At 42.5% G+C, this 26,997-nt stretch overlaps 2 protein-coding genes across 5 annotated transcripts; both read right to left on the reverse strand.

Moving 5' to 3' along the window:
* Window positions 1–110: 110 nt before the first annotated feature.
* On the reverse strand, window positions 111–8,915 carry LOC144719439 (toll-like receptor 2). Its single transcript, XM_078595347.1, has 2 exons — window positions 8,409–8,915; window positions 111–5,292 (listed from the first exon to the last, which is right to left on the reverse strand). Exons 1-2 carry the CDS (start codon window positions 8,420–8,422, stop codon window positions 2,853–2,855), a joined length of 2,454 nt encoding a protein of 817 aa, XP_078451473.1. The 5' UTR covers window positions 8,423–8,915; the 3' UTR covers window positions 111–2,852.
* A 7,632-nt stretch (window positions 8,916–16,547) lies between these two features.
* On the reverse strand, window positions 16,548–25,972 carry LOC144719440 (toll-like receptor 2). Of its 4 annotated transcripts, none has more exons than XM_078595352.1 (3): window positions 25,919–25,972; window positions 25,611–25,654; window positions 16,548–23,728 (listed from the first exon to the last, which is right to left on the reverse strand). In XM_078595352.1, the coding sequence occupies exon 3, from the start codon at window positions 23,706–23,708 to the stop codon at window positions 21,240–21,242; it is 2,469 nt and encodes an 822-aa protein (XP_078451478.1). In that variant the 5' UTR covers window positions 23,709–23,728; window positions 25,611–25,654; window positions 25,919–25,972; the 3' UTR covers window positions 16,548–21,239. The 4 variants fall into 4 exon arrangements, with proteins under 4 accessions (XP_078451478.1, XP_078451477.1, XP_078451474.1 ...); XM_078595351.1 differs by having other exon boundaries at window positions 25,855–25,969; XM_078595348.1 differs by having other exon boundaries at window positions 25,793–25,966.
* Between the last annotated feature and the right edge of the window lie 1,025 nt (window positions 25,973–26,997).

A 26,997-nucleotide genomic window follows, 5' to 3' on the forward strand; every position in this document is an offset into this window, starting at 1 on the left:
GATGGAACTTTGTAGGATGAACGTTGAGATTTATAAGGGTCTGGATTGGTGTGTAATAAGGAAGGCACTGATAAGGGTTCGACAGGTATGGTACTATACACGTACAAAGGTAACATAATTATAAATCTTTATTAAACAGCATAGCATTTACAGCGTGTCTCAGAAGCGTTATATACCGTACTTATCAACGTTTGTAGTTCAAAGTACAGTCATTATTAATGTGAATTTACTCCTAATTTTGTGATGAAGCATATTGAGTACATACAGTGTTAATAAATATTTAAAAAACACGATTACTTTAAAATAATTTTAACACAGTTTAGGATTCGCCTTATTTACACAACAGAGGTTTGTCACGCGTACACAGCGAAGCGGATTCCGCTCAACTCGACCGCCCACTGCACGTTTGGCAAAACGCAACCTGAACCCCTATCATCCGCAAAGCCTCTTATCTAGTGCCGGATTTTCCTAGTAGCAAAAGTAGCTACTACATATGTAGTAGCTACGGGCCCCGCACTTTCAAGGGCACCGCGCTAAATGCTTTCAAGCTGTCAATTCCCGTTCAGTGATTCTGCACTTGCTCTATTACTATAGTACTATAATGGCCTTCGAATTTTATGAACGACCGGGTGTTTAAGGTTAGCGATTTGTCGTATTATCTGGCTGTATAGCAAATGAAAAAATACAATTACTTTACTATGCAAGTTAAAAATGTACGTGTTTTCATATTTACTTTTTTTTATGGCCCCTTTACAACATATGCTACAGGCCCCGCACTAGCTTAATCCGGCACTGCTCTTATCCGCGACTTCTCCTTTTACCTTAAAGAACCAGCGTGCGGCTGGTTCTTTAAGGAACTGCTGCTTCGTGGCATTGCGGCTCATGAACATCTTCTTCTTTCGCGTAGATTCGTAGCAGCAAATTAAAGATGGAAATTAATCTATTTTTTTTTACTTGTTATCCAGAGTGGATCTCGTCCCCTTGCCCCTCATTTAAAGGAGGGCAAGACAGCGGCTGGTCTACAACGTGGGGGCCGATCGTTTGAGATTGGTGGCCGCACCGGCCATGCCAGGTCCCGATTCGGTCGATGGTCGATGACCGCCGGCGGCGTGGAAGGTTTGAAACTGCGAGAAACTACGGCCGACGTAAATCTAAAATATTTGAGGGGTGTTGTTTGTGTTTTATGTACCAAATGTGGAAAAAAATTGGACTCTTCTTGTTATTTTGGTCGCCAACCAGATAAATATCCGCGCTCCCGTTCCTCCCGTCTGTGATTATCCTCTGTTTTTCCTTCAGCTAGGATAAGTGGAGTAAATTCAGAGGTAAACCCCGCTGCGTCTTGCACATTACCGCGAATAAGTGGGGGAATCTCCTGCACTCACTATATTTGGGAGATTAAAATACATTATAATTTGCTGGTACTCCATTGGCAGTGGTGCACAAGCACAAATAACAAACTCATCACATTCGTCAATACCACTGTAGCGTGAAAAGGGAAAAAAAATATTAGAGGTGACATTTAAGACGATGCCCCTTCTTCACGTGTTATTTCCAAAATGTCACCTGGTTTGGGAGATGACGACTACCGTTTCTTATAGCGTAGAGCAATTTTATAAAGGTGGTGATTTGTTGTAGAAAAGAAGTGCGTTTATCCTCGCATGATGTGAAATAAGATGGTTTAAGCATTTTCAGATTGATACATTTGTCGTAAATTAGACGATTGTAAATAAAATTGCATTGTCAAAGTAACATAAAAAAAAACACGAAGCAATGTGTAAAAATAAGCTGTTTTAAATTGTCTGCCCCAAACTTTAAGGCCAATAAAACACGTTCATAATAAATGCGTTAAGCCCAAGCAACATTTTATTGAACTGCACTTTCAGAGCTCGAATTATTAGCCCTATTTGTGCAACTGGCCAGCTCTTTTGACAATAAACCACTGCACGAGGGCCTTATACCACGCCCTCTGGGTTATGGGGATTCTTTTTACCATGATTCACCACACTGGCTAGTGTGGGTTGCCGATTGTGGGGCGCATATACGTGGCAGCATAGAAGTAGAGTGCAACAATAGTATTTTATGCTCTTTGCTACCCACAATGCAGCTCTATATCGCACTATCTTCTCATTTATTGACACAAGCAACCTGCAGGAAATATATTGATCTCGTTTAGTAAGCACGTGTACTACTGGGAAAAAAACCTTTGCAAACGCGAAGAGATATAAAACCTGGAGAGAACAGAATCAGATCAAGCAATCAATAACGTTCAAGCAGCTTACCATCACAGAGAGCTGACACGAAACACATAAAGAACACCGAGACTCCATTGGAACCTCATTTGCCAGTAAAAAATATGATAATTGGTTTTTTACCCTTCTATCTGGCAACAAAACTGACACCTTTTTCACCGAGACTACATATATAATCTCACATCTGATATCATATTACCAGTTCTGAAATAACAAGCGTATTAAAATATCTACTTGTCATCAGTGACATCAGTTACTCTTGGTAATTCACGGTGCAACTTATTTGGTAAGTGAAATAGAAATCTGGAAAGGCTCTCAATTTCAAAATGTGGAAAATACAAAGAACAGCAAGAACATAGTTGTAGATTTGAAGTTTTTGTGACTGCAAGGGTCCATACTCTTTGGTTTTTTCGGTAAAGTCACGTAGGTAAAAATTCAATTGAAAATAAATTAAATCACGACGTTTCGGAGGCAACACAAGCTTGTGTCGTGATTTAATTAATTTTTAATAAATTTTTTACCTACGTGACTTTACCGAAAAAAAAAGTATAACAAGAACATACTTAACCCCCCACCTCCCCCCTCCTCCACGCCATTTGAAAGCTAAGCATCGGGGTCAGGGCTAGATTCGAGTGGACGGTTGTCTGACTGTAGAATAGCCCGGAGGCTGGCCCAGAACATTGACCGCTTGCCCTCCTCGGCCGGCCACTCCAGGTAAGTCTTCCTGTTGAGCAGCTTCCGAAGCCGGCAGAACTTGCTGGGCACGGAATTCCTGGGCAACGGCTCGAGCAGCAGCAGCACCAGCGAGTCCTGGCGCTGCTCCAGGACCCGGTGCTGCGCAAAGTACAACTCGTAGTGGCACCACTCGCTGTTGACAAAGTTCCGCGAGAGGATGAACAGGGTCTTGTTGGAATGCTCGATGCACTGGATGATATTGTCCACGATCCACTCTCCGGGCGTGAAGTCTCGCTCGTGGATGCACAGCTTGAGGTCGGGGTTGGAGCTCTCTAAGGTGGGCACCAGGGTGTTCTCCACCCAATCCGAGTCCAGCTGGCTGTAGGAGATGAACGCGTGGTACTGGAACGTTGAGGTCTCACCGTCGTTCAGCCTATTATAACGCCGTCTCTTTGCTGAAACCCATATCCAGCCCATGCGTATGTACCATACGGCGTCAAGGTGGTAGCTGAGCCCTGCAGTGATGCCAATCACACATGCCGTGATGACGACGCTGAGAATGATGATGATGTACCTGTCACATGCGACGTAGCTTGGGCTGAAATCCTCCAGTGGGCTGTCTGCAAGGTAATCGGGGTAACTGCACGTGTAACCGTTTGGCCAGTCCGTCAGCAGCGACTTGTTGAATGTTTTTCGAAACCAGTAGAGATCGCAAAAGCAGTAGAAGGGATTATTTTTCAAATTGAGAGACCTTGCGGCATGGAGATTTTCAAACGTACCTTTTCTAATGATGCCCAAGGCATTGTCGTCCATGTACAAAACTTGTAGAGATGCGGAGCCTATCTGTGGATTGATGTGTCGGATGTTGTTCCCACTGAGGTAAAGTTCTTTCAACGATGTTGCATCTGCGAGGATATTGTAAGGGAATGTTTCAAGCCTGGTGTAGGAGAGATCGAGTACTTGCAAATACTTTGAAGTGCAGATTTTTGAATTTCTGGTGATGTCATTATTACGTAGGTTAAGTTTTTGAAGAGTATTAGGCCATGCACACTCATAGATGTCGTTGATATAATTATAACTAAGGTCTAATGACTTGATTTTGGGCATTAGGGAAACCATGCTGGATATTATCTTTAGGTGCCTGAAGTGATTGTGACTTATATCCATATGTTCAGCATTGGGTAGGACAACGGTGTAATTACACGATTCCCACCACAGGCCTGTTTCATCCAAAAGATTTCGGGAAAAGTCGAGCCATGTAATTGCTCGAATTTTCAAAAATAAACAGGCTACTTTATTCATGCCTGTGTTGGAGATTTTAAACTCAGTAAGATTGGGAAACAGGGTGAAATTAATTAAAAATAAAGGGTAAGTCATATTCAGGTGAAATACCCCATCGATCACCAGCCTTTTTAATGGGGCAGTTCTGTTGACTCCCTTAATCCCAAAGAACACAACAGGCCCTTTGTCATTATAGGAAGAATTTGTGAACACAACCATTTTCAGGTTTGACAGGTACATGTTTTTGATGAAGTCCGTGGCTTCACTGTCTGAGAAATTAGCATTGACAATGATGATCTTTCTCAGTGACTGACAGTAACTAAGACCCTGAAACAAATTAAAACTGTGGTTTTTTAAGGGCTCGATCAATATTTGATATGTTTCCAATTGTGTAATTTGAGATGTATTCAGATCTATAAGGACGTTGGAAAAAATGGACGGATTTCCGTCCACAGAAAAATTCATGAAGAACGTTTTCAGTGATCGGAAATGGACGAGGGATCCAGGTTCGTAACGTAATAACGGAGAACCAGTGTTCAGGTCCAAATACTTCAATGAAATATTTGAGAGGGCTTGCAAGTCAGCAGCTTTCAGCTCTGAGGTGTGGAATGTGCCGAGAGTAAGTGACTGCAGCTGACTCATTCTGGAGAAGCCTCCGCCGAGGGCAAAGGAAGTGTAGTTGTTCATGGAGATGTTGAGGATCCGCAGGTTATGAAGATCAATCAGAGCCTGCTCAGGCACCGCAGGCAGCTCGTTCTGGTACAGGTCTAGGTAGCGGAGCAGGGGGACATCTTTCAGCGCACCGGCTTCAATCGTGCGAATTCGGTTGAAAGCCAGGATGAGAACCTCGAGCTTGGGAGTGCTGGAGAAATCTCCGAGTCGAATCGCACCGATCCGATTGTGAGACAAGTCTAGGACGGTGACGGTGGCCGGCAATCCCCGAGGCACGGCCGTGAAGTCACGGTCTGAGCAGTCAACAGTTTGTTGATGGTCGTCGTACGAGCAGTATGGATTGTTCAAGTTTTGCGTAGAAGCTTGCGGCAGCTGCACCACGCAGAGAAGCGTCGTGGCAAACGCGAGCATATTCCTGTTTGTAAATAAAAAATTAAAATGGCATGAGACATAAGCAACTGCTGTTCATGCCGTGGCTATAAACGTGTGGAAAATTCAGTGCAGTAATTCTATATGCCAGTCAACAAGAACGCCACACCCAATGCCAAAGCGAAGAACAAACACAGCTAACGTTTACCCAAAGGGTCAAGAAGTGACAACATCGAAGCCTATAACAATGCTACTTGCGTGCTCCTGTTCGGAAAACAGAAAACACCTGCTACAGCTGATAATGATCACGTTAACGATAATGAGTCCGGACCAAGATCCCGTACCCGGGGCGAGGCATACAAAAGTTGAAGGGAAAAGAAGAATGGAAGAGAGAAACGCCGATAACGAATCGAGATTGAGCGTATGTTGAACTTCTTTCGCACCGTACGTAGATAACAGTGCTAATCGGAGGTGCGGGGGAAAGAGACAATAGACTGAATACAAAAAGCAGTTCTAAGAGAAATGAGTTTTCAATCTCGATGATTTAAAAGTGCACAACTCCAGTGGCTTCCAGAGCGTTCCCGACGACCGCAGAAGCGGATCTGAAAGCGGGCGATGCAGTGACCGTCTTCGTTTAATGGCCAGCCATCACACCTACACACAGAAATGTACATCCACATTCACACTTATACGTACTTATTATACACGCGTATACACGCTCAAACACACACACACAACGTTCACTATGACACCCACAAACACACACACCCCCCACGTGTCATTTAACACGGCTGCGTGGCAAAGCGCTGTCGGCGAGCGACGAAATGAACGGGGCGATGTGGCAAGCGGCATTGTCGGGCCGCCTTTGTCTCCCCGACGGCTTGATGTGTACACACTGCACCCAGGCCGAGTCAATCTCGGGGGAGGCCACACGGCGGGTTTCAGATATTTTCAACAGCAACGTTGGCCGAGAGCGGCGGGGTTTGAATTTTCCATGACGCCTCAACCAGTGCGTTCGCGTAGCAGCACCGAAGGAACTCGCCAAATAAAGAGAGAAAATAAAGAGAGGAAATAAAGAGAGGGGATAAAGAGAGGGAATAAAGAGAGGAAATAAAGAGAGAAAATAAAGAGAGGAAATAAAGAGAGAAAATAAAGAGAGGAAATAAATAGAGGAAATAAAGAGAGAAAATAAAGAGAGAAAATAAAGAGAGAAAATAAGGAGAGAAAATAAAGAGAGAAAATGAAGAGAGGAAATAAAGAGAGGAAATAAAGAGAGAAAATAAAGAGAGGAAATAAAGACAGAAAATAAAGAGAGGGAATAAAGAGAGGGAATAAAGAGAGAAAATAATGAGAGAAAATAAAGAGAGGAAATAAAGATAGAAAATAAAGAGAGGAAATAAAGAGAGAAAATAAATAGAGCAAATAAAGAGAGAAAATAAAGAGAGGAAATAAAGACAGAAAATAAAGAGAGGGAATAAAGAGAGGGAATAAAGAGAGAAAATAAAGAGAGAAAATAAAGAGAGGAAATAAAGATAGAAAATAAAGAGAGGAAATAAAGAGAGAAAATAAATAGAGCAAATAAAGAGAGAAAATAAAGAGAGTAAATAAAGAGAGAAAATAAAGAGAGGAAATAAAGAGATGAAATAAAGAGAGGAAATAAAGAGAGAAAATAAAGACAGAAAATAAAGAGAGGGAATAAAGAGAGAAAATAAAGAGAGGAAATAAAGAGAGAAAATAAAGAGAGAAAATAAAGAGAGGAAATAAAGAGAGAAAATAAAGAGAGGAAATAAAGAGAGAAAATAAAGAGAGGGAATAAAGAGAGGGAATAAAGACAGAAAATAAAGAGAGGAAATAAAGAGAGAAAATAAAGAGAGAAAATAAAGAGAGGAAATAAAGTTCATTAAACGGGAAATTTGATCATGTAAAAGTGGAATGAGATCATTAAACGGATTATGATGCCGCCGCCGCTGTTGATGATGATGATTTAAACGTCGCACGTGCATTAGGAACGCATTAAAAACGCAATCCTACCACTGAGCTGAATGGTGGGGGGGGGGGGTCCCCAGCGACATGTCAAATTGGGGTTCCTGCTAAAATCAGGATACACAGCAAGCGGTGTGGGGGGGGGGGGGGCTTCTCCGGTGTTAAAAGTCTCGGATTATTTGCGGGAATGGCAAATAAAATATTGTTTCGGAAGGGAGAGAGACCTCGGATGTAAAATAAATGCTTATAAAACAAAAATGAGCAAATATACGGACAAAATATTACTGTAATGCAAGGGCTGTTTGAAAAAAAAAGTTATTAATACATGCGACGCGTCAATTAAATTGAAAGATCACGTCTCGTTTGTTTGCAACTGCTTTTTTGCGTTTCCCCCGCACCGCCCACTGGCAGGGTCGGCTACGTACGGTGTGAAAGAAGTTCACCACGCGAGTGTGCAGCACTGCGCATGGCGCTTGTCACTCGTTCCAAGCCTAGAAAGTGGCGATTTTAACTCTTCCCACGTGTGTTTGAGTACGGTACACTGCGACATATAATAAACGCACACACACAAACATTCAGCACACACATTGAGCACAAACAGGAGAACACACGCATGCAGACGCACAGACATTCATACGGTGTTAACAAAAAAAGAGAGAGAGATAAAGAAAGAAAAGTGTGATTAGCTCGATTAACTACGTACGGTGCGAAAGAAGTTCAACATACATATCTAACTGTGGCCGCATTCTAAAACGTTTGCTTGAGAGTAACTTGAAGGAGAGGGGGGGGTGTTTATTGATTTTTTTTTGGGAGGGGGGGGGGTGAGAAGGGAATATAACAGCATCGATTGCTACAATGCCACAAGGCAGGTAGGAAAAGGATGCGTGTTTGCAAAGCAGCAGTGATTCCGTATCACTGACTGATACCACGTTGCAAGGGTCTGCGTTAGTGACAGAGAGACGTCTAAATTTTGATTTAAATCTTTCGTGACTGCAGGGATTCATATTCTTGGTTCTTTCGGTAAAGTCACGTAGAAGAAAAAAAATAATAAAATAATACCACGAACACAGACACACGCACGCGCGCTAGATTATTCATTATCAGCACGTTACAGAGAGTATGATTTTAAGCAATGATACAACAACAACAACAACGGCAAGAAAAACCACCCACACTTACATTTTTGTGCCCATGTTTAGGCACGCATCAGATGACAGGGTCCCCCGTTTGCTCCGTTTGTGCGCTGAGCGAGCGTACGAGGAAGTGTGGAGGGTTTTGTTCGGATGCCAAGGGCGGTGTTTACCATCCCACTATGACTCAATCAACGACGCTGCTCGTCTTTGCCCAATGGCACCGTTGACCCCTTGAATATGCAGCGGCAACTAATATGTTTCAACTTGCCCACATGTTTCACGCTTGGAGAAAAGTGATGAAAAGTAAGAATATGTGGGGGTTTTCTTTACCCTTTGCTGGCAATAAAGCATGTTCATAATCAACGTTTTTGGGTTAGATCGCGTTATTTATAAATGTGTCGTAACCCTCCACCACCCGACACGGCCAATCAGCAAAAAAAGTGTCACGTTGACAAAAGACAAATAGTTCATTGCTTTAGCCCACCGGTGTGTTGAAGCGTGAAACCACAACATTTACACTTTTTTAATAAAGCATGTGCTGAGATGTTCAAAGACAAGAATGGATGGGCACCTTTTGCAAGTAATAAAATCCCCATTAACCACACATACGTGTGGCAAAAAGCATGCAAACAGACGTGCTCTGATAAATGATGCCTTTGCATTGGCCAAGACATTCCGACTCTGTTCTTTCACACAAATTCCTGAAAATAAACGTAATTCTTTATCCTTTTGGAAGTAGACATTTTCACAGCCCACATGCATTACTAGTTATGCTTTTATAACTTTACAGAGTGTATAGTAACTGCGATGATACCTTTTCATTATTAATCTTTGGTTTTTTCGGTTAAGTCACGTAGGTAAAAAAATATAAAATAAATTTAAAATGAAAACAAATAAAATTAAATCACGACATTTCAGAAGCAACACAAGCAACCGTCATCAGGTGTTGACGGCTCCAGCAAAAATTACGGAGGCGTCTGAAGAATATGGATCCTTGCAGTCACGAAAACTTCCAAATCTAGAATTTTCATTATTCTTTACCCACGCATGGCGAAAACTAATGAAAATAGTCACCGCAGACTCAGTGCGTGGCAACGTCAGCCGGTTCTCACGATCATTATATTGTCCGACTGACTTGGGAAGAACGCAGGGCAAGTTCAATCTGACTGGTGGTGTGTTTATTAATGTTCGTGATGAGTTGAGCGTATGGTCGCGCCCTCTAGTGAAGCCCGTGTGCTATGAATGAGGACGATTGCTCGAAACTTCGTCGAATATATTTTCTTGGTTCTTTCGGTAAAGTCGCGGAGAAGGGAAACAATAAAATAATAAAAATATAAAAACACAGCAAGAAAATTGTATTGCCGTGTTTTTCACACCTGATGATGATTGCTTGTGTTATTGTTTAATATTTTTATTATTTTATTGTTTCCCTTCTACGTGACTTTACCGAAAGAACCAAGAATATGAATCCCTGCAGTCACGAAAGCTTTAAATAAAAATTTAGTCGAGTATATTCTTTTAAGGGGCCGTCCATAAATGACGTCATGCGATTTTGGACGATTTTTGACCCCCCCCCCCATCGTCACACGGCGTTGCAAAAAGTCAGACCCCCCCTCAAATATGACGTCACAAAGCTCTGCCCCCCCCCCCCCAAAAACATGCTTTAAATCGCTTTAAACTATTGTCATTGTAGTGAATGAAGTAGAACGTGTTGTCTATATTTATTTAAAGTTGCGCATTTTACGTGACGTCACATTTCTCAAACCCCCCCACCCCCTCGTCACATCAAATGTCTGACCCCACCCACCCCCTAGGTGCGTGACGTCATTTATGGACGGCCCCTAAGGTTGCATTGTTGTTGACGAGTGCGTTGATTTTTTTTGTTTCTTTCTTGTTCGTTGCACAGTGGCAACATGGGAAGGAACTGGGATGGCAGAGGGCGGTGGTTCTCAAAGTGTGGTCCCCAAGTTCCACAAGTGGTCCGCGACCGTCCTCCAGATTTGTGGTGCAAATGCAGGTTGATCCGGACAATACTAACACGCGTGACTTGAAGCTTTCGTGACTGCAGGAATTCATATTCTTTGGGTCTTTCGGTAAAGTCACGTGGATGGGTTCAAAGAAAATAACAAAAAAACGATGACGTTTCCATCGCAACACAAGCGGTCGTCATCAGTTCCACATACGGCCATTTCGAACAGTAAAACAAACCATAGTACTGCAAACGTGTCAACCCCATCCTACTCACGACAGTAATTTGGCTGTGGCTGTTCTACCTGATGACGGAAGCTTGTGTTGCCTCCGAAACGTCGTGATTTAATTTAGTAATTTTCATTTTATTATAATTTTTTCATCTACGTGACTTCACCGAAAGGCCCAAAGAATAATAATAATAACAATGTTTGGGACCTTAATTCATATTTTAATCTTGATATTTTTTGTTGAAAAATGAAGTTGGGTAAACTACCCTGATTCATATCAGGATAGGTTTTACCCTTTCTGGCAATAAAACAGTTGTGTTAAGATGTTGAAAACACCAAACTGAAACCTTTTGCAAGGAAACATGTCAGCATTAACCACATATACTTCGGGTGAATATGCAAACAATAACATGCTCTGATCGCATGTGCATTGTCTTTGAAACTGATTGGTCCACACCAGAGACAGCTTTCTTTAGAACCTCGTCTCAAACAGTGTTAGACCAGAGAACGCCAAAAGGCGAACAGCACAAAGACATTTTTACAGTTTGGTGTTTTGACATCTTACCATCGGTTTTATTGCCAGAAAGGGTAAAAACCTGTTCTTATATTTTGATACGGGCAAAGGAGGTACCATGATACCCCGATGAAACTTCCCTAATCCTAAGATCTGAATTCCACCCCTACAAAAAGCATGATAGCTGTGGGGCTGAGCAGTCCGTGGACCCAAGAAGATTGAGAAACGCCGCAATAGAGGCATCGTGGTCAGGAGTTGGTCAAGACTGGGTACAATGAGGCATTTCCCCTTTCAGATGGATGGATTGACTTTAGCGGGCTCGTTACTTTCAGCTCAAGAGAGCCACTTGGGGCGATAAGTGGTTTTCTAGGTCATGCGGAGCACCGATATTCGAATCTAAAAAGTAATCCGAAGTTGTAATGCAAAATGTATTGGCTTTTATTACGGATATTTGAAATCATTAAAGGTAAATCAGTGGCTATTTATAATAACTAATGATATTTGATGGTGTGCAAACCACCGATGTGAAAGTCACAGCATGTGGCGTGGAAGTCAAGTAAGTAAAACTAAGTTTTATATAGCACTATTCACACAAGGCCTCACGGCGCTTTGCAACAGATTCGCAGTAAAAAAAAAAGAACCTTTAACGTTCAAACTAAGAGGGAAAGAACCCCAACGCAGACGGATACGCACGAGAAAATAAATGTGTGTTTGAGACGAGCCCTGACTGTCGGAGCGTCCCCAACGGATCTGGGGGGAAATGCGTTCCACAAACGAGGCGCCTGACTGCTTCAACGTTCCATCCAGTGCTGGATTATCCTAGAAGCAAAAGTAGCTACATGTGTAGTAGCTACATATGTAGTAGCCACATGTGTAGTAGCTACTACATATGTAGTAGCTACGGGCCCTGCACTTTCAAGGGCCCCGCGCTAAATGCTATCAAGCTATCAATTCCGGTTCAGTGATTCTGCACTTACTCTATTACTATAGAACTATACTGCCTTCAACTTTTATGAACGACTGGGTGTTTAAGGTTAGCGATTTGTCGTATTATTTGGCTGTATAGCAAGTGAAAAAAACAATTACTTTACTACGCAAGTGATTTTTTTTTTTATATTTATTTCTTTTTTTAGGGCCCCTTTATAACATATGCTACAGGTCCCGCACTAACTTAATCTTGGCACTGGTTCCATCACCGGTTGGACGCACATTTATTTGTCCTCGGTGCACTCAGGTGCCCGACTTCGGGAGCGAGGGCGAGTCGTGCTGTCTCTTAAGTCCGAGCCGTGACCTGGTGTGGTCACATTGCAGGCCTTTTTTTTGGCGTATAAATGGAAAGGTCGTGGGCCACAGTTCAACGGCCGTCTGCTGGAGCTCTCCCTCCGTCTCTCTCTCTGTGTGTGTGTGTGCACACAAGGCCGCAGAATCGAGGAAGCAACGCGGAGTCGAAGAAGCACAATGCAAGAGCGCGGTACTGCCGGACGTTCACGTTTAAAGTTTGCCAGTCCCCTTGATGTGATAATTGCTTTTTTTACCCTTTTATCTGGCAACAAAACTGATACCTTTTTTTACAAGGAGTCATGTTTGCATTGACCACAATACCTGCAGTCGTAATGCAAACAAAAAACATAACTCTGATAATGTATGCATTGTCCTTCAAATTGATTGGTCCACACCCGAGACAGCTTTCCTTAGAGCCTAGTTTCACATGGTGTTGCATTCCTACTGCAGGTATTGCATTCCGACTGCAGGTATTGTGGTCTATTTAAACATGATTCCTTGTAAAAAAGGTGTCAGTTTTGTTGCCAGATAAAAGGGTAAAAAAACAATTATCATATTTTGCTACTGACAAATGAGGTTCCAATGGTGAGTCCCCTTGATGTTAGCGGCGTCTGTGATATCAGTAAGGTCACGGCCATAAGTGTGAGACAGTGAGACTGATGAGAGAGGCAATTAAAGACAGGTTGCATAGGCAATGACAACACATGGCACCGTTGTTATTATTATGATGACGCTTGTGTACAGGGGAGGCTCTCAAGAGTCTCAAGACGTTTACAGGAGGGCATCCCTGTCAACCCATACCGTTTACCCCGTGGTCTTGTACAGGGAAATTGAGTTGTCAGGTCCGTACGGCGTACAGCCGATTCAATACGGGCAAAACACAATTGTCTATTTATTTGTGTTTCTCACTTGTGATGGGAATTTGTAGGATGAACGTTGAGATGTATAAGGGGCACGGTGTGACCAATAAGGGTCTACATTGGTCTGTAATAAGATAGGGCATGGATAAGGGGTTGACAGGTATGGGAGGGTCCTGCCAAGTTTTTTTTTACGCAACAGAGAACAATGTTGATGATTTGTGCAATCCCAATTGAGTAATTTGCAGGTACATTTTTCAGCATTGGGATGTTTGGCCAATATCAGTGACATTGTGTGTTTTATTTCGCTCTGGGAGAAGACCCGTACCGAACAGGGTGAGAACATATACAATTCACACATATACAATTCACACATATACAATTCACACATATACAATTCACACATATGCAATTCACACATATACAATTCACACATATATAATTCACACATATACAATTCACACATATACAATTCACACATATACAATTCACACATATACAATTCACACATATACAATTCACACATATACAATTCACACATATATAATTCACACATATACAATTCACACATAAATAATTCACACATATACAATTCACACATATACAATTCACACATATACAATTCACGCAGAACAGTGCACAAGTTGAGAATCAAACCCATGCACGTCAGGCTGAGGCACAAGTGTTACCACTGGCACATCCTACCGCCCACAAAGTTACCAGTGTTGATCAAAACACGCATTTTATAGCGTCTTTGCTAAAGCCCGTTTCTTTTATGGATGCAGTGGAACCCCTCTTAACGGCGGTAGTTGGTTCCACAGGTCGTTAAGCGGTTTGGTCTTAAAGCGAGGATAGGAAATACAACTAATTATTTACGATACCATCGAAAGTTACCCCTTTTTTATCAAAATTAATATACTTAATAATATTTAAACAATGGATATTAATACATAACGATAATAACACCGTTATAAACACATAATATTAAAATTAACGGGGTTAGCCAATGCATTAATATTTACTGCACCGACAACAGGGGAATGGTTGGTAAGCGAACACATTGGGCTCTATGGAGGCACTACAACTTCACACTACACTATACACTACACTATACACTACACTATACACTCATATACACTACACTATACACTACACTATACACTACACTATGCACTCATATACACTACACTATACACTACACTGTACACTACACTATACACTACACTATACACTCATATACAATACACTATACACTACACTATACACTACACTACTATACACTACACTATACACTCCTATACACTACACATTGGGCTCTATGGAGGCACTACAACTTTACAATACACTATACACTACACTACTATACACTATACTATACACAACACTACTATACACTACTATACACTATACTACTATACACTATACTATACACAACACTACTATACACTACACTACTATACACTTCACTATTATACACTACACTACTATACACTACACTATTATACACTACACATTGGGCTCTATGGAGACCCATTGTTAAGCAATTAGTCGTTGACAGGGGTGGTCGTTAAGAGGGGGTTATACTCTACACTACTATACACTACACTATACACTACGCTACTATGCATTGCACTATACACTACGCTAATATGCACTAATATGCACTACACTACTACATTATACACTACACTACTATACACTACACTATACACTACTATACACTACACTACTATACACTATATTATACACTACACTACTATACACTACACTACTATACACTACACTACTATGCACTACACTACTATTCACTACATTATATACTACACTACTATACACTCCTATACACTACACTACTATACACTACACATTGGGCTCTATGGAGTCTCGTCGCTAAGCGATTAGTCTTTAACAGGGGTGGTCGTTAAGAGAGATTCTATTGTACAGATCACGGCTAGTACGCCTTTCTCAAACCCCTCTTATGTACACACAAATGCTCTTTTCGCAAGAGTTGTTTATGCGGACTATCAAAAAAGCCTGGCCTTCGATAGCAATGAACTACGTCACTGACCACAGCTAAGCTGCTAAACTCATGTCGGTAAATTGTGCAGCGCATTCAAAAGTGGTCACCAAGGATTAGCTCTCAAAATGCAATGTCTGTAAAAGCTGCGTGCATTGTGCTTGCAGTAACACGCGTCCATTTTCTTTTTCAGTTTCAACAAACGCACACATGGGGGGGGGGGGGGGGTGACGCCTATGCTGGCAAAACACTGCTCGGGCATCTCGTGGAATGGCCTGCTAAACTCGGTGCCACAGAGCTGGAGGAGGTGATGTGAGGTACAGAGATGGCTATAGGAGGTAATAGGCTAGGTTACTCGGGACAAGTGCGGCTAAAGTAACCAATCAGAGATTTACATTTATTACAATGGATTTCATCAACGGCCATCGTTATTCAGTGGCGGTAATAGATTTAAATTCAACTCCCAATTAACCGGGTTAATAGAGTCGGGATAACTTGGATATAATAAAACGGATAATGCAAACATATTGGGCGCCACGGTGGCGAGACGTTAACTACTTCGCCTTGTAGACAGGATCATGGGTTCGATCCTGACTCTGACGCCAGTATATTTGGAGTTTGCGTGTTCTCCCCGTGATTGTGCAGATTTTCTCCGAAACCTCCAGTTTTTCCCTCCACATGTAGAATCGACACGCGTTCAGAGCATTTGGCTGCTGTCCAATTTCCACGTGATAAGCCACTTCGTTGAGCTATCATTTGCAGCCATATAGGTCAGTGGGCCTTACCTGGTTAAACAAAAAATAACTGCTCTAAAACATACTCTTTGGTTCTTTCGGTAAAGTCACGTAGGTAGAAAAAATAAAAGATCACGACGTTTCGATCGCAACACAAGCAACCGTCATCAGGTGTAAAACAAACACAGCAGGAGGCCTGCAAACGTCGTGATCTTTTCTTTTTTCTACCCACGTGACTTTACCGAAAGAACCAAAGAGTATGGATTCCTGCAGTCACGAAAGCTTAAAATCAAAATTGCTCTAAAATAATGCCGACCTACGTAGAATCGGGGTGCAGACGTCGAATGTGTGATCGGTTGTTACTGTTTCTTAAAGTAATCGGATTACTTGTGTATGTTTTTGAAGTTGTGTGAACACTTGAGTCATGGACTCCCTCCACAAGTTATGAGCAGATAAAGGTGGAAGCAAGCGTAGGCACAGAGATCGTTTTAACATTTGTTCGCAACACGCGGTTGGTTCATAACTCGGACAATCCACCCACGGACATATGAGAGTTCACTGTACTGTAATATATCAGTCGTTAAAACTTGGCACGTAGTAGGATTTTACAGCGAATTATTCATATTTACACGGAATCGGTTTTCAATACGGTAACAGTCCAGAAATAATGACTTCCCAGAAATAACACAAGCAGCAAATGTTTTCCCAAAAATAAAAGGAGAACATTTTTACGAAAGCCCTTCGTAAGCCACACTGTTGCTGACAACTGTAAGATAAGTAGCAATCGGCGAGTGTCACATTGCTTGACTCCACATGGGGAACTGAAAGTACTGGATTGCTAATTTTGTCTCCCATGGATAATTAGATTTAAAAATAAATATTGAACAGACGACCTTAATTTTATTGGTAATGTATTCGAGATAACCCTGATCATAAAATAAAAACTCAACACGTTTTAACCAACTTTGTTTTAACTAAATAATATACTCAACACTAGATGTGTATTTTATTTACCACTAAAGAAACTTGATTGGTGATTAAACAGTACATTAGCAGAACTATCACTCACTGGATGACGTAGCATTGATATGGCTGGAAGGAGCCCTTTCTAATTTCTTATAATTACGTAAACAAGAGTTGGAACAACATTGAATACCGGTGGCCATTAAGCAATGGGTGTAGCAATCTTTCGTATACAATACACGGAGTGAGAGCAAGAGTAGAACCCTTGAAAGACGAACGCAGATCGTTTTATTAATCATTCTCTTTAGCATTCAAACATGTGTTTAAATTACATTAAACACTGATTTTTTTTGGTGGTCCCATATTTATATTTAAGTAATGTATGTTGAACTTCTCTCGCACCGTATGTAGCCAACCACGATAATCGGAGGTGCGGGGGAAGGATAACAAATTTAACACAAAAAGCAGATCTCAAGAAATGAGTTTGCAATCTGGGTGATTTAAAAGTCCATAGCTCCCAGTGTGTCCCGAACGCGGCTGCCGGGATTCTCACGCGAACTTCGTCCCGTGAGCAGATTACCACCTCCTATAATAATAATAAAAAACGCAACATTTTGCAATTACATTTCGGCTAGAATTTAAAGTATCACTGCCAACACACAAGGGCCTTAAAGGGCCTTGCACCATTTTCCATTCAACAACCGATACACCGGCACGCACCGGCACGACCTCTCCGATCTGCTGATGTTACATCTGCTCCACGCTCCGAGAACGAGACTCTGCACCTGGGGTGACCGAGCGAGCCTGTGCATGCGCTGCGCTAAATCGACCGAATGGTTAGAAAGGCGAACTCACTCGCCCCGTTTAGGTCTTCTCGAAAGACTCGTCTGTTTTGCCTGGCCTACACTTCCCACCGTATGACCCAGTGGACTCTTTGGGCTTTGTAGTATGGGGCCGTCCATAAATGACGTCACGCGATTTTGGACGATTTTTGACCCCCGCCCCCTTCGTCACACGGCGTCACAAAAAGTCAGACCCCCCCTTAAATATGACGTCACAAAGCTCTGCTCCCCCCCCCCCCCCAAAATAAAACATGCTTCAAATCGCTTTAAACTATTGTCATTGTAGTGCATATTTAATGTGGCGCTGCACTCTGATGTTGTAGGAGAAAACACTTATTAAAAAGTCTATTTAATTAAGTAGAACGTGTTGTCTATGTTTATTTATATTTCTTAACTTCGTGCGTGGCGCACTGAGAACCCTGGATGAATCGTTCCTTATAGATGTAAATTATTATTATTCAACAATGCCACGGGGCTGCATTGCACGAGCACTTTCTATCGGCGTTCGCGTCTTGGTCTTCAAAGAGTACGCAATACATTGAGTTATCCTGAACTCGATTTTAAAATTAGATTCAACGCCCACCAAAACCTCCAGATATGTAAATTTTTTAAATTTCTGTTAAATTGTATGGGGTCATTTTTTTGCAGGGAGACGGAAAATGTTAAATATTTTGGTTTTCATATTTCCCCAGATATAATCATAGACTTGCTTATATTTGTGCCAAATTCCATATTTCCCACAATTGTTTTGCTTTATTGATCCTGTATTTACATTCCGCACTTAGTCGCGATAATTGACACAAGGAATATCATGTTAGATGTATTTATAAAATGGGTACTTTCTTGCCAGTATCAAAGTATAAAAAATAACAATAGGTCCCATTTGTGTAGCAGCTCACCCTGAGCTGTAAATGCTCTGATCATGGCATTGTCCTTGTCCTGTTCGCCTTTTTACGTTCTCTGCTCTGATACTGGTGAGACTTGCCCATCAAGAAGGCAGTCTGTAGTATAGGCCAATCAGTCTCAAAGACAATGCAAATATTATCAGAGCATGTTTGTTTGATCTAAATTTGAAGTTTTCGTGACTGCAGGGATCCATACTCTTTTGTTCTTTCGGTAAAGTCACGTAGGTATAAAATAAAATAAATTAAATCACGACGTTTCGGGCGCAACACAGCAAGAAACAATTGCTGAAGTGGGCAACTGTGGTTGTCCCACCTGATGACGGACGCTTGTGTTGCGCCCAAAACGTCGTGATTTAATTTATTCTATTGTATACCTACGTGACTTTACCGAAAGAACCAAAGAGTACGATGTTTGTTTGCATGTTCACCACAAGTACGTGTGGTTAATGCGAACTTGATTCCTCGCAAAAGGTTTCTACTTGCGGTCTGCACATATCAATGCCTGTTTTATCTCCAGAAAGGGTAAAATACGTATTCGCCATAATCCTTGAATTCATATTACAGCATCATTTGGGACGTGAAGTGGACATTCACAATAAAAAAAAACGTGCGATTGGCTTTCCATTGGTCATACCTGGCATCTAACCAGCACGATGTGGTTTGCAACGGTCTCTATCAAACTATTTACGAACTTCTCTTAAAGCAAGGCTACTTCTATATTTACAAAGTGTTCTTCTATATTAGCGTACCAACTGTGGCATTAACTTGAGTTTGTCATTTTTATTTTCCACTGCAACAGCAAAGCGCACTGTTGGCAAGTAAAAACACAACGGCAACATAATTACCGTACTACCAAACACAATGAACGTACGGTTGTATTAGTACAATGAATCATACAGCAAATTCAAACATTTATGTTTAACAACTTGATTAAACAATGCATATGTAACAAAAAAAATGCGCAAAAACACCCACGGTTTCACAACTGTCAAATGCCTCGTTTTAATGGTTCTACATCAAGGCCTAACTTCACTCGGAGTGCTGGGCAGATGTATTAACACGTACAGCCCATTTGGCATTCTACTTCTGGATGAGAACCTCACACCACATGGGTCATGGGGGGCTTATTTGCACTTCTTCACGAGGCCGGTCACTGCAGGTTGATCATTACAGACAGCATCGACACTGGAGCATAGAAGTAGAGTACAATAATTCAATTTCGATTTAAAGCTTTCGTGACTGCAGGGATTCATCTTCTTGGTTCTTTCGGTAAAGTCACGTAGAAGGAAAATAATAAAATAATAAAATAATAAAAATAAAACATAATAAAATAATTCTCACGACGTTTCGGCCACAACGCAAGCAGCCGTCTTCAGGTGGAGAACAGGTCTGTCGAGAAGGCAGAGTTCTCCGCCTGAAGACGGCTGCTTGCGTTGTGGCCGAAACGTCGTGAGAATTATTTTATTATGTTTTATTTGTATTTTTTTTATTTTACTTTATTTTCCTTCTACAATAATTCATTTTGTTTCACTTTGTCCTGTGCCACTCGCCATATACCCACACAGAATCAATATAACAACCCGTTTGTGCGTGACGGTCACCCATCTAAGCAATCTACAACAAAAACGCAATACATGACTGAACAACGCTCGCTTTAAAAAAAGAAGAAATGTATATATTTTTCCCATGATCAAGTTTTTTTTTGGGTTAGATCGCGAAAATAGAAATGTGTCGTTAAACCCTCCACCATCCGACACAGCCAATCAGTAAGGCTTGTCACGTGAACTCAACGTACTAAATCGTTACTTCAGCACACCGATGTGTACATCCACAGCATTACAATTTGAGTGTGGTGACGTTTCGCTGGTAATTACAACCAGCTTCAAGTTGTGTACTTGTATAGCAATGGGATGGGGACATTTCCCAAGCCATCGTCTTTCAATTTGTTGTATTTTCTTTGAGGGCAGGGCTGTCGACGGGGGAGTTTAATGTGCTAGTTGCACACCTATACCAACGCAGAATCAGCAGCAGCAGCAGCACCATCAAATAAGTATGTAGGCACGATACAAGACATCCCGAGCACTTCCTCGGTGATTTGATCAAATCGGCTGTTTCCACACAAGACCGTTTACCGTACGGAATTGTATTTGCCAGATAGCGTGCAAATCGTTCCATGTCAATGATGGGATAGTGTGGAGTAACACTTATATCGTATTTATAATTTAAATAACAAAATATCATATGTACGCATGTCATAAATATAACCAAACATATTTTTCTCCTTTAATTAAATGAATAATTTGGATCGTACGGTTAAAATTTGACGTAACATATTTAAAGGTAAATATTTCAAGGCTTGCTCTGTTCTGCCTATGACTGCCTGCCCCAATGTACACATTTTGCTCACTCTTTCTGTACATCATCGTGAAATGTGGTTGCGTCTAGATGCCATCCATAAATCCAAACGTCTTTAGTATAAAAGGACATGGACACATACTATATTTTATATACATTGCTAAAGCTCAAATTGTAAAAAATAAATCCACATTGGAGGTAATTTAATTTTTTAAACATAAGGGTTATGGATTGTGTTAGAGTTACTGTTTGAGATAGACTTATGGTTGGAGTCCGGATTGCTGGGTTCATGGTCTGACTGCAGAACAGCCCGGAGGCTGGCCCAGAACATTGACCGCTTGCCCTCCTCGGCCGGCCACTCCAGGTAAGTCTTCCTGTTGAGCAGCTTCCGAAGCCGGCAGAACTTGCTGGGCACGGAATTCCTGGGCAACGGCTCGAGCAGCAGCAGCACCAGCGAGTCCTGGCGCTGCTCCAGGACCCGGTGCTGCGCAAAGTACAACTCGTAGTGGCACCACTCGCTGTTGACAAAGTTCCGCGAGAGGATGAACAGGGTCTTGTTGGAATGCTCGATGCACTGGATGATATTGTCCACGATCCACTCTCCGGGCGTGAAGTCTCGCTCGTGGATGCACAGCTTGAGGTCGGGGTTGGAGCTCTCTAAGGTGGGCACCAGGGTGTTCTCCACCCAATCCGAGTCCAGCTGGCTGTAGGAGATGAACGCGTGGTACTGGAACGGTCCCCCCGCACCCTGTCGCATTTTGCGCCTCTTGGCCGAAATCCACACCGTGCCCATGCGTATGTACCAAATGGCGTCAAAGTAATACCCGAGACCCAGTGCGAGGATTATGATGAAGGCTGTGATTCCAACGCTCATGGAGATGATGATCCTCTTGTCACAGGTTATGATGCTCAGGTTTAAGTCGGACAGAGTTCTGTTCGACAGCTCGTTGGGGTAGCTACACACGTATTCATTCGGCCAGTTCTTCAGAAGTTGTTTTTCAAATGTCTGCTGGAACCAGTAGAGATCACAGAAGCAGTAATACGGATTGTTTCTCATGTCGAGGGTTTTGATGTTTCCAAAGCCACTGAAGGTGTTTTCACTGATGATTCCCACGCCATTGTTGTCAATATACAGAACCTGCAGCGACGGGGAGTACAACTCGGGTGCAATGTACTTGATGTTATTGCCACTGAGGTAGAGCTCCCTCAGGGATTTTCCGTCGTTGAGGATGTTCTGAGAGAACGTTTCGAGTCTGGTGTAGGAGAGATCCAGCACTTGTAAATATTCTGAAATGCAGATTTTGGAATCCCTGCTGATGTCGTTGTTGCGGAGGATCAGTGTCTGGAGTGTTGCTGGCCAGACGGAGCACCCCTGGATGTAATTGATGCTGTTGTAACTGAGGTCTAAGGACTTGATATTGGGCATGTCCACAACCTTTTGAGCTATTGTGTTGAGGTCAGAGAATCGGTTGTGGCTGATGATTAAATGAGTCGTATTTATTAAATTCTCTTTCTGGGGGCATTGAGGCAGCCACATTCCATCTTCCACAAGAAGATTGTTAGAGAAGTCTAAAATTTTACCGGGGAACGTCATTAACAAGCAATCGACTTTGTTTAAACCTGTGTTGGATAACTTAAATTTTGAAAAGTTGGGGAAAAGCGAAAATGGTATGTAAAATAGGGGATACGTCATGGGTACGTGGAAAATCCCATCGATGATGACGGTTTCCAGAGCCGCTTTCCTTTCAATGGGCAACTGCGGAAAAACCACATTGTCAAAGTCGGTGTACGATGAATTTGTCAGCGTAACTGATGTCACTTCAGACAGGTAGATATTTAGTAATAAGCTTACTATATCTAAATTGGTAAAATTCGCACTGATCAGCGTGACATTCTTCAACAATGGACAATACGCGAGGCCACTGAATAAATTGATGCTCTGGTTATGTACTTGGTTGATCAATATGTTCATTATTGTAATTTCCGAAATTCGGGTCCTCCCTAGGTCGAGCAACATTTTCGATAAAATGGACGGATCTGCGTCAATTGAAACGTTCGTAAAAAGCTTCTCGAGCAGCGTCAGGTTGGCGAGAGCTCCCTGCTCGTAAGATGTCAGCGGGGACCCGGTGTTCAGCCACAAACGCTTCAGGGGAATGCTTGACAGCGCTTGTAAATCTGAAGCGTGCAACGCTGACGTGCGGGGTGTGCCGACGGTGAGTGACTGCAGCCGACTCATTCCGGAGAAGACTCCGCCGAGGGCAAAGGAGGTGTAGTTGTTCATGGAGATGTTGAGGGTCTGCAGGTTAGGAAGATCAATCAGAGCCTGCTCAGGCACCGCAGGCAGCTCGTTCTGGTACAGGTCTAGGTAGCGGAGCAGGGGGACATCTTTCAGCGCACCGGCTTCAATCGTGCGAATTCGGTTGAAACCCAGGATGAGAACTTCGAGCTTGGGAGTGCTGGAAAAATCTCCGAGTCGAATCGCACCGATCCGATTGTGCGACAAGTCTAGGACGGTGACGGTTGCCGGCAATCCCCGAGGCACGGCCACGAGGTCACATTGTGAGTAGTATCCATTGTCTCCGCAGCAACAATTTTTAGCTTTGGCCCCACTGATGCCGAAACCGGCCCACGGTCCTGTCGTGCAGAATACGACAACGGCATACTTCAGCAACTGTTCCATGATCCTTGGTGTTTAGGCCCCTGATGAAGAGAGGGAATAAAAAGAGAGCCACGGATACGAGTCGATTGAACCGTGCAAATGCTCGGCGTGCAAAAAAAACGGAGAGATGTGCTCAGTTGGAATGGCACGGAGATCAGAGAGAGGATCACATGGATCAGAGGACCTACACGTCAGTTTAACACGTAGGAGGCTTTCGCGACCAATATTATTCGTAAAAAAAGTTCAATCTTGATTTAAAGCTTTAGTGACTGAAGGGATTCATATTCTTGGTTCTTTCGGTAAAGTCACGTAGAAGGGAAATAACAAAATAATATGAATATAAAACAATAAAAATTCTCACGACGTTTCGACTGCAACACAAGCAATCATCATCAGGTGTGAAATCCACAGAAATAATTTTTTATTGTTTTATATTAATATTATTTTATTATTTCCCTTCTACGTGACTTTACCAAAAGAACCAAGAATACATAATAAAGGTGTTTGGGTTAGATCGCGTATATATAAATGTGTCGTAATCCTCGAGGCCAGTCAGTGCAGGTTGGTCATTACAGACAGCATCGACACTGGAGCATAGAAGTAGAGTACAATCATTCATTTTGTTTCACTTTTGTCCTCTGCCACTCGCCATATAGCCACACAGAATCAACATAACAACCCGTTTGTGCGTGACGGTCACCCACCTAAGCACTCTACAACAAAAACTCAATACACGATTGAACAACACTCGCTTTAAAAAAAAGAAATGTGTTTATTTTTCCCATGATAAAGTTTTTGTTTTGGGTTAGATCGCGTAAATATAAATGTGTCGTTAAACCCTCCACCACCCGACACAGCCAGTAAGATTTGTCAGGAAAACAAGGCGCCAATTAGTTTGCTACTTCAGCCCCACCGGTGTGTTGAAGAGTAAATCCACAACATTTACACATGTTAGACACATCACGTTGACCGTTAGGAAAAGGGGAGATGGATGGTTATCAAGACTGAAGATGGAGTGCGACCGTGAGGGAGAGTGTCGGCTTGAGGGAAGCCTTTATCAAGCAGTGGATTGATCATGATTGATGATGATGATAAATGCAGAGCAAACGTGTCCCAACATAAACTCCTGGCCAACATTAGATAGACATACAATACATCCTGCACGAACCACATGGATACAAATGGTATCGGCGTATATTTTTAACAGCACACGGTGACAAAACGAAATTATTTGAGGTGAGTTTTGTGCACCTCAAATTCCCGTATAGGCTTTGGCAATGCCCATTAACTAACATTCAACAACACACACATATATACATTTAACACGTGAGATTGTTTTATATATATAAACTGCATATTGTCAATATGCCTGCTGAATAAAAAGGCCTCGCCATGCTATTTCAGTCCTGGAGGACTATACTTCACCGCATTCGTCGTCACGGATTATCGCTTTACACTGATATTAGCCGTGATCGGGAATCAAACTCGGGCTCGCCGCGTTCATTGTACAATGCACGAACCAATGCGGTACTGCCTGCGCTGTAAGATTCAAGTTAATAAAGTCAAAGTCATATTCTTCTCAAATGAACATTGAAGCAGTGCTCATTATCGCATACAGCCTTGAACCCAGTGGTAGAAATTCCACATTGCTATGGCAGGGATGGAGTATTTCCATAAAGCAACCACTCTTTGCATTTCCCTAACAAAGTGGTACACACGTTTTTTTATCGACCCAGGGAAAAATGATGGGCTGATTCCAACCCCCGACGGGGATTCGAACTCGCAAACCTTCGGATTGCGAGCGCATCGCTCTACCGCTGAGCAACGAAGCTGGATTCCCCCGTACACATTCATACGTGGAAACATATGTATACATTTCCCTTATTAAACAACAACAACTTGGCTTGATCAATGTCAGCCTACCTTTGTTGGCGGTTGAAGTTTAGTTCACTTGCCGTTGTTCTCTCCTGCAGTCCAGAATTAGGCATTCACAAATGTCCACATTAAAAAATATATATATTAGAGAAGCAACCATTACCCCCTTGCAGAACTCAACAGATCAAATAAATCCAGCAACACCTACGGAGAAAAAAAAGAGGTCTCGCCTTGCAAGCCTTGAAGCATTCAGAGTCGAGGTGCGTTTCGAAGTGACCGCGATGGAACGTACATCAAAGTACATCTCTTAAAGCCCACTTGCTTTGCTCGGCCGCGGTTACAAATTGTGGCCGTACCTGTGTTCCAAGACATTCGCAGCGCTACTTTATACACCCTGCGTGCTCAATTGTATATTCACGAAAAGGAGGAGCGTCTGTGCGTGAGATATTTCCGCATACCTTGGCTTCTGTTCCCGACCCATGTGACGCCTCTCGTTCGAACACAACAACCTCTCAAGGTAAAACGTGACGATTTACGTAACAGGTATTATTGTCCCCCTCTCAGGCCATTGTAGATGTACTAAAGTCGAGAAGTCGGATTTTCTGAAGCACCCCATGAACGTTACCTACGCCGCTCTACCCACTGCTGGATGAATGCTTCCCCGCGCCACTGCCACCTCTCACGGTCTCGAGATTTGGCGATACACGTTGCCTCCTGCATCACATTTACCGGTGGATGTCCTCTCGGGCGGGGTTCTCTCCTTGGGTTTCAAGTCCACGGGCTATCTCGACCGTCAGCCGTCATCCACTCGAGCGAAGTTTCCACTGCCCAAGCCCACCTCTCTCGTTTAATTTCGCCTTTTCAAAAACAGCAGGGTGCAGAGACGCACGGAACCAGGGTATGTGCACGGCATCCCAGATGCTACCATCACAAACAGGCACAGCAACAATGAAGAGCCAGGAGTTTTGACCGAAGAAACGACAGGAATACGATTAAAATGGGGAAAGGGGAAGAACAGAAAAGAGAAAGATAAGGTTGAAGGAATAGGCCCTCTTTTTTCTTAACAGCAAATGGGATCTTAATTTAAAGCTTTCGTGACTGCAGGGATTCATATTCTTGGTGCTTTCGGTAAAGTCACGTAGAAGGGAAATAATGAAATAATATAACACAATAAAAATTCTCACGACGTTTCGACTGCAACACAAGCAATCATCATCAGGTGTGAAATCTACAGAAAGCATACTGTGGATTTCACACCTGATGATCCACAGAAAGCATACTGTGGATTTCACACCTGATGACGATTGCTTGTGTTGCAGTCGAAACGTCGTGAGAATGTTTATTGTTTTATATTATTTTATTATTTCCCTTCTACGTGACTTCACCGAAAGAACCAAGAATATAGCAAATGGGACGTCTCAAATGCGCACGTTCT

Source organism: Lampetra planeri, chromosome 6 (genome assembly GCF_965212315.1).
Source record: "Lampetra planeri chromosome 6, kcLamPlan1.2.h2, whole genome shotgun sequence".
Lineage (NCBI taxonomy): Eukaryota > Metazoa > Chordata > Hyperoartia > Petromyzontiformes > Petromyzontidae > Lampetra > Lampetra planeri.

Excerpts from the sequence above, each read along its gene's own strand:
- LOC144719440 (XM_078595352.1), bottom strand. The coding sequence starts at position 23,708 with ATGGAACAGTTGCTGAAGTATGCCGTTGTCGTATTCTGCACGACAGGA.